We start from the raw sequence: 13,014 nt of genomic DNA on the forward strand, positions 1-13,014 counted from the left end.
TCTTTTAAAAAAAATAACAACATTAAAAATGATTATGAAAAATTCAAAAAAATATAAATTTAAAAGAAAATACTTTATGAAATTCCAGTAAATATTAATTAAATCAAAACAAAACAAATCAAAAATAGTGAATATTTGAAAAAAACGAAATCATTACAAAATAATAGGAAAACCAATCACTTAAATAATTTACATAATTGTATTGTAAGTATTGAATTGCAAACAATGTTTCACAGCTTACAATAACATTATTAAATCATTTTTCAATAAAATATATATATAACCTTTTTGTTTACTAGGCTATTAAGAAAATGACAACAGTTTTAAAAATATTAAATGTAACATTTAAATAATGTATATACATGTTCATATCAAAATATAACCAACTTAATTTAATCAAAACTGAATAAAAGTACAAAATTAAAATATATATCAAAATATATTTCCACCCTACCAAACCAAAAACACAACCATATCTATTTTTTTTCAAATAAACTCAATAAAAACAGGTTAAAAATATTACCAAAACAATCAAACTAGTACAAATAATTGTATGCACTAATACAACATCAATTACTGAAAATACACAAAATACTAAATCAATATTATATGCAACTATTTGTTTTAAAAATGATTTTAAATGCTTAAAACACAATATTTCCACCGGCGAAATTCTGCACCATAATATTTTTATCATTGTGATATTTTATTGAAAACAATATCTTTGACACTATATTAACATCATGCACCAGAAAAGAAGCAGAAGGGAAAACAAAATGTATATGTTGATTTCAGTGGATTAGAACCAGTACTGCCTGTTGAATTAACAATGTAATCATCTTTGATATTGAACAGAGTTCCATTCCAAATGCAGCCTTTTTATTCATTTTTGAGCTGCATCGTGTGTAAAAAATCTTTGAAGATTTGTACTTAGAACATTTGCTTGATCCGAACATAACCCCATCTTTTTTCCTTCCCTAGGTGATAAATGAACTGATGATGCCTTACCAGGTAGGGTTTGTAACATGTTTACTTATATTTTGTGCAAGGTTTTTGCTAGAGATAGATTTGATAAAGGCACAGTACAAAACTATGTAGTTTGAACACAGAATTTAAATAATCTATTCTAATGTTTAAATATTGTATTTTCAAATGTAAATTAAATGCAATATTATAAAACAAATAGTTTGTCAAGTAATGTATCTATCTCACAGTCATGAATTCCATAGGACACAAAAGCAGCAAAGATTAACAAATATGTTTGCCTGTTAACTAAATATAAAAAAAATGGACTTAGGTCCGTATGATCCGACAAAATAGAGATGAAAGAGTGAGGAAAGGATGTGGTTGTGTGCAAGGTGTTTCAACAACCAGCCATAATCCTAGGTAGAATTGCAATCCAAAAATTGTGATCAACTATCTATGTTTATGTGTTTTATTTCCTTTTTCAGAAGCGATACAGTCTTTCAAAGTTTTCCAGCTGAAATGTATCTCAGACACAGTTGTTGGCACACCGTTTTACCAGAAGTAGTTCAAATGACATTTCCTCTTTTAAATTGCTCACAAATTAGTTACGTCCTGGGTACGCCTATTCCCATAACACCATCATTTACCGGAGGGAACTTAGTAGAAATGAAAATGCTTCTCTTTGATGCTGTATGTTTCACAGAATCATATATTTGGACAATTAATCTGTTAAATAGCAATAAACAAGCTACTTATACATCTCATGCATCTAAGATCCCTATTTAGGTTTTAGATAGGGCCATGGGACAATTGAGCAGCAAATTAATTTACACCTTATCGTTGCCAAATATTAATTTGCAAAAGGAGCCCCTACCCCTCTTGCATGTATGGACCTATGAAGCGTATTTGATTTTTTTCACAGGTTCAAATAATGGGATATTCTTGTGGCCATGGGCCTTGGGGATAGGTTGGTTTCCCTCCTTAGACTTCTTCATTGTGAAAGTTTGGGAATGCAGGGGAATGCATTCCATTCTTTAAAGTTAAACATGAAGTAAGCCACGGGTGTGTACTAGCCCCTATTATCTATCTGCTGTATACCAACGTCCTAAAAAATATGTTGGTAAACGCGGATGACGCAGCTTTTCTTGGTTGGATGGCCACTGGCCTAAAGATTTTAATCTCTAGTTTTGTGACCTTTATGAAGGGCTTGATTTTTAGACAAACTTCACTAAACCTTCACAATGGTGTTTGGCCCTAGAAACTCCAAAACTAGAACTTTAAATATAGAAGGAAGAAAACAGGATAGGGTAAGTTCCTTCCCATATCTTTCTTGGCCTGGATTTTGATGAATCAATCAATCAATCAATCAGTAATTTGTAAAGCGCAACTACTCACCCATGAGGGTCTCAAGGCGCTAGTGGTCCTCCCACCTTAGAGGCAGGTTAGCACGCTTTACTCGTGCAGTCAGCATCACCATTTCTATTGCTGCCTGTATCGGATGAAAACCAGTTTGTACCAATTTTAGAACTCTATAAAGGGAAGTGTATACCAACTGTAACATATGGAATGGAAATTTAGGGCTACAGAGACATGGGGGTGATCCAGGTTGAGGAGAATAGGTTTTGTCAATGCCTGTTGGGTGTTCCTCCATCGACTTCTCACTACTGCTCAAACCTGGAATTAGGGTTGGACTATGTTTAAGATTTTATTAACTCAGCCCCCTTGACCTGTGATGCTCAATATGGGTGAACAGTGAAGCAGATCTCAATAAGGCTGTTATAAGAGATTGCCTTCCTTGTGATCATGGTCTTAAAATCCTGTGATTGAAGACTATAACAGATACGTTTATGGCATTAGGTTGTGCATATTTATTTACGTATCCAAAAGCAAAAACAAAAAAAGATAAAGCCTGGGTTCAAAATTGTTTTTCAAAACATAGGCAGGTCTCTAGGGAGGCGGTGGAGGTGTTAATACCAACTGTGAGAACCTATTGTATAATTCAGATGATCAAAGGGACTGCCCATATTTATTTTTAGTGCAGAATGTTTATGAACGACCTATGCTGACCAGATTTAGACTGGTCTCAATACGCTGGTTACTATGTTTCGTGTTTGGGCAATACTTTTGTTCAGATACATGTATTTGCCCATGTGATGAGAAATCACCTCAGTCTTTATTTTACTTTGTCATTTTTTCAGATTTTACCTTCCATATACTAGGTCATTTTTACTTCCTTTGTTGCGTAGGTCTAAATTCTCAAAACGTAAAGCTGCTCTTCTCTTTTTGCTGCAACATAATGAATATGGGGCCCATTAGGATGGTAGGCAGATCGCCCCGCCGGGCCATCCACAAATTCAATGACCCCCCGCCACATTAGGATGGCTGGAGGGTCCGCGGCGGACGGAAAGACCAGTTAATATGGTGGCGGTGTCTGAAAGACATATAATATGCTTATGATGCAGGGGTGTGCACTGCTGAGGTATGTTGTTAATTGATTACTTTCCGTGCTCCTAGGTATCACCCACTACTCTCGGGTGTTTAAATGATAATCCTGATCTGCAGAACGTACGTTTTAGCTCTGTCTCCTAGGGCATCAGGATATGCTGAAACATCAGCTATAGTTCCATACAAATTATATTATAAAGATATATCGAGTCACTTAGTTGATAGTTGGATATTTATTCAAATGATTCCATGTTTGCTTTAGATGTTGCATTCACATCTTATATCATATCCATTATTTCGTTTAAAAAAACATTGCTTAAACAATCCAATACGATAAATATTTCCTTATTCCCAATGCATTTCGGCGGGTTTCGCCTTTGTCAAGGGATCGAATCTATCTGAAAAAACAATAATACATTTCATTATTCAACTGTTCTCTTGCCACCGTTGAAAACACATGCGATACGTATCAGTGTCATTTTTTCTACTCAAATGTTTAACTCGACGTTCAAAATTTAAAAAAATAATACATGCATACGCTCTATGTGTTCCTTTATCTAACAAGTAGTATATTACAATTAAGTCGGTGTGCCATTTTTGCAAAAAACATAACATGCATGTTTGACTATCTGTTTAAAAACCTACTCGCATTGCGTGTTTTCAGTTATAGCTTTTCTTTCACAACGTTGATGTCACTGTCTAATAACTTAATACCAGAGACAATTGCTCTCTAAATAGTATATTAAACCCTCCGTGGAGAGAGACGCTTACCGTGTTGGATCGTTACTACACGCTAAGCATGCTGGACGTTGTGCTTGTGACGCGCGCGGGTTGTTCGTGTATTTAAAAGAAACAGAAGCTCTGAATGCATTTAACCTGCTCTTAAAGGCACAGTGTGCTAATAACTACGACATTTCACGAATTTACAACTTTTCCACCCTCTAAACATGTCAGATATAGTTATATTCAATAATATATTCACAAATAACAAGCCAGTTCAATCCTGTCATTTAACCCTTTAGGTTTCAGTGATTTTCTCTTGTAATCAAAGTTTTCCTGTTATCTCTTCCTGATACTTTGTGCACTTGTTCCAAGATGCACGCTTTCAAGTCATCAATTTGATGTTGCGCTTCCATAAAGTGAGTTGCTACTGAAGATTTTATCATTTGGGTTCTCATGTTGCTTTTATGCTCATTAAGTCTTATTTTTAGTTTCCTCTCTGTTTGACCCACATATTGCTTATTACACGGACAGGTTAAAAGATAAATGATGTTGGTGGAGTCACATGTTCCATTTTACCATTTTGTACGTGGGGTATATGATCACAACAGGAGAAAAAGGTGAGCCATAAAACCATAGATCTCTTTGAGCAATTATGCAAACAAGATATACAAAGTCTCAATACCCAGAGAATTAAAAAACACCTCAATTTAACCAAAAAACAACAGGGTATAATCAAGGCTATCAGTACCAATGAAGACATCATTAGTCAGAAGGCAGACAAGGGCGGCGCACTTGTAATAATGGATGCATCTTACTATGAGACACGAGTGATGGAGCATTTGAATGATGAGAACCTGTATATGCAAATGGACAATGACCCTACACAAGAAATAAAAAAAACTTTGCAACAGATCGTACAGAAAGCGGTTGATAATGGCACCATACAAGAACGTACAAAAAGATATCTCATACAAGAACACCCTAAAAGCCCCACTTTCTACATGGTGCCGAAAATTCACAAAGACCAAGAAAGACCTCCATGTAGACCAATTGTATCGACCAAGAACAGCTTACAAGAACCCATTGGAAAATTTGTAGATAAATATTTACAACCCAGCGCTATGGCAGCACAATCATTCATTAAGGATACTACAGACTTTCTAACAAAATTAAGAGAAATCAATATTGTGGGCAATACACCATTAACCTTAGCGACTATAGACGTAAAATCTCTATATACGTCCATACCCAAACAGGAAAGTGCCTTCAGCCCCATGGTATTCAGAAACCCTTAGACAGCAAAAGCAGATCTGTAGGAATCAGGAAAGAATCTGGCGAAAGACCTACAACAATATAAGCAAGTCCAGGTATAAGGACACAGTAGCCGTCTATAAAAAAATGATTCAGGAGGAAAAAAAGAAATATTTCGAACAGCAAATAGAAAATTCTAAAAACTCTAGTCGACAACTGTTTGAGGTAGTTAAGACACTGGCAGGGAAATCGGTAGACATGAGTCCTCCCCAATCACAGGAATTCTGTAATGAGCTGGCTGGCTTTTTCTTCTCAAAAGTAAATGATATTTATTCTGAATTTTCAGTAACTAAAACTGATACAAATATGGAACCTAAACAACTAAGCAAAGCCCTCAATTGCTCATTTTCCAAATTCAGGGAGGTATCGAAAGAGGAGATAATAGATCTCATGAGGCAGATAAAAACAGGCTCAGCCTTAGATCCCTGCCCCCCAAAAATTTTCACCCCTGTAATTGACTTGGTTAGCGAAGTTATCACTCAAATCTGCAATGCCATGTTCCATTCAGGGGTCTTCCCAGACAAATTAAAAAACACCTTATTGAAACCCCTCCTTAAAAAGATCGGTCTAGATAAAACCATTTAAAAAAATTATAGACCTATTGCCAGCCTGCCTTTCCTGGCCAAAGTAGTGGAGAAAGCCATGAATAAACAACTATCAGAATACATCGAACGAAACAGCCTTCTTGATGATTCTCAGTTTGGGTTCCGTAAACTGCATGGAACAGAGACTGCGCTCATAAAGGCTGCCGATGATATCAGGACCATCAGGGACCAGGGAGGAACAGCGGTGCTGGTCCTGTTGGATCTTTCTGCGGCCTTCGACACGGTCAATCACTCCATCTTAATTGACCGTGTCGAAGAAATGGGCATCCACTCAAGGGCCAAGGATCTACTATCTTCTTTTTTGTCTGAGAGAACACAAGCAGTGACATTGGGATCATTTCAATCTGTTGATCTCGCCCTCCCATGTGGCGTTCCACAAGGCTCATCCCTAAGTCCGACACTTTTTAACATCTATGTGTCGGACTTAGCTAGGGTTATCAAATACTACCGGATGAGCCTGACCTCATACGCTGATGATACCCAGTTGGTGATTGCCATTAAGAATGATGGCGAGGAAGTATCAGCTCGGTTTCAGGAAGGCATGTTGGCAATCAAGGAATGGATGGCGGAGAACTGTCTAAGACTTAACTCAGAGAAAACTGAGGTAATGATTTTTTGGAAAGTTATCTCCACAGTGGTGTTCGACTTGGTGGCCTACTCCACTCGGAGCCCCTCCAGAACCTGTGCAGAAGGTTAGGAACCTAGGAATCCTTTTTGATGATAAGCTCAATTTTTCCAGCCATGCCAATCAGTTAGCTTCATCAGCCTTTTACAAGCTTAGGCTCCTCAAAAAAATCCTACCCTACCTTCCAGATAACGCAAGAAAAACAGTGGTGAGCTCCTTGGTACTTTCTTCTTTGGATTATTGCAATGGATTATTTGCAAACGCGCAGGTACGGGTGGTAGCCAAGCTGCAACTTATCCAAAATGCTGCAGCAAGGTTACTATCCGGCACTCCTAAATTTCATTCCATCAAGTAAGTAATCAAGAACTACCATTGGCTAACGGTGAGAAATCGCATCAGATTTAAAACCTTGTGCCTCACCTTTAAAGCTCTTAACGGTCATGGCTCGGCGTTTCTCAAACAGAAGCTTCTTTACTATCTACCCAACAGATCACTAAGATCTGAACAGATGCACCTACTGGCAGTGGCGCGTACCAGGACGGTCACATGGGGTGATAGATGCTTCACTAACACCGCGGCCAGACTCTGGAATACTCTTCCAAAGGCAATTAAATCGTCACCCTCACTACTTCAGTTTAGGAAACTGCTGAAAACCTGGTTGTTTGACCAATAATAGTCCATGGTATCACTTCTGAAGGTAGATAACGCTTAATCAGAGATCTTTAGCAGAGTCACAGTGCCAAGACACCCACGGGTATATGTTGCGCTTTATAAATTCTTAAAATAAATAAATACCCCACAACCTGGGTATAGAGGATGTTGAAAAAGCACTACTGGTAAGTGAGTATGACACAGAAATGCAATTATTTTTGTTGGAACTGGTACAATTTATCCTCATGCATAGCTATTTCAACTACAAAGGAAAATGGTTCCTACAGAAGAGTGGAACGTCCATGGGAAATCCAGCAGCTCCCACATACGCAAATATCTTTATGAAAAACTTTGAAGAAACACACATTCTACAAAAACCTACCTGGCAAAATCATCTCCGTCTGTACATCAGGTTTATAGACGATATCTTTATTGTATGGGAAGGAACGACAAACATTGGTTGAACAAATTGGAGCATTGAATGACATTGATGAAAGAATTCAGCTCTCATGGGAAATCAGTACAGAGAAGATCCACTTCTTGGATGTAGAAGTGCGAAACACCCCAACGGGTTTCAAAACCAATATATACCGCAAAGAGACAGACAGAAATAACACTTTACAGTTTAACAGTTTCCACCCTCCGTCACTCAAGAAACATTTACCATTTTCCCAACTGATGAGGGTCAAAAGGATAGTCTCGGAACCAGAACAACTGGAAGTTCAATCAGAATTGATGATGGAAAGATTCAAAAGTAGAGGATACCCAGACTTGGTATTAAATGAAGCAAAACAAAGGATTGCAGAAAAAAGTAGAGAAGAACTATTTACACCCAGGAGCACACAGGAAGATCAACGGATCACCTGCGTGAGTAAGTTTTCCACCATGAGTCATCAATTTAAAAAAATCATTAAAAGACATTGGATACTACTAGCTACAGAACCGGATTTTAAAGGGCTATTCAGTCAAGAACCACTTTTTGCTCACACAAGGTCAAAAAATATTGGTGAACTACTCAAACCTCAAATTAAAGAAGGACCTCCTATCAAATACAAGGGAACAATTTCATGCTTAAACTGTCATAACTGTGGAAACATCATGAAAGGTGATCATATACCCCACGTACAAAATGGTAAAATGATAAAACTCAAAGTAAATGGAACATGTGACTCCACCAACATCATTTATCTTTTAACCTGTCTTTGTAATAAGCAATATGTGGGTCAAACAGAGAGCAAACTAAAAATAAGACTTAATGAGCATAAAAGCAACATCAGAACCCAAATGATAAAATCTTCAGTAGCAACTCACTTTATGGAAGCGCAACATCAAATTGATGACTTGAAAGCGTGCATCTTGGAACAAGTGCACAAAGTATCAGGAAGAGATAACAGAAACACTTTGATTAAAAGAGAAAATCACTGAAAGCTAAAGCGTTAAATGACAGGATTGAACTGGCTTGTTATTTGTGAATATATTATTGAATATAACTATATCTGACATGTTTAGAGGGTGGAAAAGTTGTAAATTCGTGAAATGTCATAGTTATTAGCACACTGTGCCTTTAAGAGCAGGTTAAATGCATTCAGAGCTTCTGTTTCTTTTAAATACACAAACAACCCGCGCGCGTCACAAGCACAACGTCCAGCATGCTTAGCGTGTAGTAACGATCCAACACGGTAAGCGTCTCTCTCCATGGAGGGTTTAATATACTATTTAGAGAGCAATTGTCTCTGGTATTAAGTTATTAGACAGTGACATCAACGTTGTGAAAGAAAAGCTATAACTGAAAACACGCAATGCGAGTAGGTTTTTAAACAGATAGTCAAACATGCATGTTATGTTTTTTCAAAAAAGGCACACCGACTTAATTGTAATATACTACTTGTTAGATAAAGGAACACATAGAGCGTATGCATGTATTTTTTTTGAAACTTTTGAACGTCGAGTTAAACATTTGAATAGAAACAATGACACTGATACGTATCGCATGTGTTTTCAACGGTGGCAAGAGAACAGTTGAATAATGAAATGTATTATCATTTTTTCAGATAGATTGATCCCTTGACAAAGGCGAAACCCGCTGAATGCATTGGGAATAAGGAAATATTTATCGTATTGGATTGTTTAAGCAATGTTTTTTTAAACAAAATAATGGATATGATATAAGATGTGAATGCAACATCTAAAGCAAACATGGAATCATTTGAATAAATATCCAACTATCAACTAAGTGACTCGATATATCTTTATAATATAATTTGTATGGAACTATAGCTGATGTTTCAGCATATCCTGATGCCCTAGGAGACAGAGCTAAAACGTACGTTCTGCAGATCAGGTGTCTGAAAGACACCACCATCCATATTAGGAATACAACAGAGATCAGCCTTTCCATGGTGGTGTTGCCGCCATGGAAAGGCATGCGGTCTTTGACTTTGGGGGCCCGTAATGGGCCCCCCGGAAGTTGGGGTGTGGGGGTGTACCCCCATGCATTGGCATGGACAAAGTGGCAGGCACCGCGCGGTGCCTGTTACCTTGTGCATGCCAATGCACAACGTGTATTCACAGCATTGTGGCGGATGGTGCTGTGAGCACAGCCCGCCACAATGCTGGGAATAGGGGATGCCACCCCCACTGTGGCAGTGGCATCCTAATTGCAGGTGCAGGACCACCCCACCCCTTGCGGACGGTCCCGAATTCCATTACGGTGCCCACCCGCCATCGTAATGGACCCCTATGACACTTGTTTTAGGGTTAGGTGCTTCTTAAAAGGCATCCTATCTCAGAGGAAGAGAATGTTATTTTAATGTTGCAGGCTGCTTAAGAAACAGAAATGATCCAAACTATTTGCTGAATTTTCGCTGACTGTATTTGTTTTGCACAGAGGTATTGATTGCCTTTTTATTTGTTGTCATGTTGTTAAGTTTTCTATTTGTCTTGCGATCCTTTGTCTGTTTTACGGAGGATTAATAAAACTTTGCACATTTTGTATGATGAAATATCTAAAGTTGTTGTTTTATCATGGCATGTTTTTAATGTTTTATGTATTCTTATATGTCCTGTGTATATTTATATATATTTTTAATGAATGACAGTCTTTTGAAATGTCTATCTTTTATGATCCATTTTTGAGATCGAATAACAACTGATCTGAACCCATCCAATATCTCAAGTTCTACTTATTGGATGTTTTCGTTTGGTCGTGTTTTATGTAAATTAAGCTTTATATTTGTAACCTGGTTTGGTATCTTTTTGTGTGCTATTTTCACAGTTTTACTGTTTCAAATGTTGCACAAATACTTTACACATTGCCTTTCAGTTAATCCTGACTGCTCTGTGCCAAGCTACCAGAGTGTGAGCCCAGGTTAATTTAGTGTTTGCCTGACTATGATTGTGGTTGATGCTTGACTAGGGTACATACCCCAGTCAACCACCAACCCAATTTCTAACATGCATCAATCCAAACTAACACCCCTCTTGTAAATCATGAGTATATGGTCCCAAACAGAGTACCTCTCTAGAGTTTTTGGAGCCCCCTGTGTGAGATGGATCTCCTGCAGGCAGGTAAAATGGATCACTGAAATAATATCTACTACCAAAATATCGAGTTCCCAAAATATCGATGACAAAATATCGAGGGACATAATATCGACTTTCTATCTTCACTAAGGTAAGTACAAAAATATCGACTTTAAAATATCGAGTGTTAAAAATATAGACTGTCAAAATATTGATTTTTTTATGTGTTTAAAATAAGTTAAAACTATTATAATATTACATATATTTAATATAAACATTGTTAAAATTATTAAATAAATGTAACATTATTACATAATTAATGTAAATTTAAAAATTAATAATAATAATACATATATACATTAATACATGTTATTAATAAAACATATAGAATATATTTACCGTGGCATTGCAAAAGGTTTAAATTTAATGTAACCACTCCAGTGGGTGCGACATTACAGAGATCGTTGGATAGCGTAGGGGTAAAAATTACTATTCCCACTCCAGTGGGTGCTACAGTAGAGAAAGCGTACGCCTGTACCCCAAAAACTCAAAACTGACCCTGAACCCTAAAAATATCCCTGTACCCCAAAAACCCAAAACTGACCCTGAACCCTAAAAATGCCCCTTTACCAAAAAACCCAAAACTGACCCTGAACCCTAAAAATACCCCTTTACCCAAAAACTGAAAACTGACCCTGAACCCTAAAAATACCCCTTTACCCAAAAACTGAAAACTGACCCTAAACCCTAAAAATACCCCTTTACCCAAAAACTGAAAACTGACCCTGAACCCTAAAAATACCCCTTTACCCAAAAACTGAAAACTGACCCTGAACCCTAAAAATACCCCTTTACCCAAAAACTGAAAACTGACCCTGAACCCTAAAAATACCCCTTTACCCAAGAACTGAAAACTGACCCTGAACCCTAAAAATACCCCTTTACCCAAAAACTGAAAACTGACCCTGAACCCTATAAACACACAACCCGCTACAGAAAATAAATTTTAAAAAATTAATTCTTTATCAATTATTTATTTTAAATTAATTACCCATTATATTTTAATTATTTACCAATTAATATTTAATTAACAATTAGATTAAATTTACATAATTAATTAATTATAATTAAATTACTTCCCACCCTATTCCCCTATAAACACACAACCCGCTACAGAAAATAAATTACTAAAAATTAATTATCAATTAATCATTTTTAATTAATTAACTATTATATTTTAATTATTTACCAATTATTATTTAATTAACAATTAGATTAAATTTACATAATTAATTAATTATAATTATATTACTTCCCACCCTATTCCCCTATAAACACACAACCCGCTACAGAAAATAAATTACTAAAAATTAATTATTTATCAATTAATAATTTTTAATTAATTAACTATTATATTTTAATTATTTACCAATTATTATTTAATTAACAATTAGATTAAATTTACATAATTAATTAATTATAATTAAATTACTTCCCACCCTATTCCCCTATAAACCCACAACCCGCTACAGATTTATATTACTCACATATTATTAAATATTAATAACTTACCTTATTTTCGATATTTTTGTTGTCTATATTTTTTCTAGTCTATATTATGTCTAGTCTATATTTTTGATTCGATATTTTGGCTATTCTAGTCGATATTAGTCGATATTTTTGTTGTCTATATTTTGTCTAGTCTATATTTTGTCCAGTGTATATTTTTTACTCGATATTTTGTCCAATCGATATTTTGGACTCGATATTATGTCTGTTTACCAGGTAAAATATATGTGTCTGTGCCTGAAGAATGCATGTATATGATATCTAATCATGTGTTTTGCCAAGCCCCAGACATTCAGGGTAAGGATGTTGTACAGGGTTTTTAGTACTTATGCCATTCCCCATAACACATCTGTAGTTGACTTCTCCCCAACCCCAGAGTGCCACCCTGAGTCTACCACACCTTTATTCCCTTCCTGATTAAAAGGTCAATGTTTGGCTGTGCTAATCAGTATGTGAACAATGTCCCAACTCACAATACCTGGCCAAGACACCAAATCTAAGTCAGCCAACAGTAATATAATGTTAGATCTGGCACCCTTAGGCTGGTCTTCCCCCAATCTATTTGGTTTTACCTTCACGTTTTGCTTAATCTTTTTG

General features: G+C 36.3%; 1 protein-coding gene across 1 annotated transcript in view; it reads left to right on the forward strand.

Moving 5' to 3' along the window:
* LOC147707489 (CD109 antigen-like) overlaps positions 1-13,014 on the forward strand; it is a 943,435-nt gene that overhangs the window by 500,963 nt on the left and 429,458 nt on the right. The window contains exon 16 of the mRNA XM_086926506.1: positions 982-1,011. Coding sequence (XP_086782632.1) covers positions 982-1,011 — 30 coding nt within the window. The remainder of the gene's footprint in view (positions 1-981; positions 1,012-13,014) is intronic.

The sequence above is a fragment of the Lissotriton vulgaris genome, chromosome 6 (assembly GCF_964263255.1).
Source record: "Lissotriton vulgaris chromosome 6, aLisVul1.2, whole genome shotgun sequence".
In the NCBI taxonomy this organism is placed as follows: Eukaryota; Metazoa; Chordata; class Amphibia; order Caudata; family Salamandridae; genus Lissotriton; species Lissotriton vulgaris.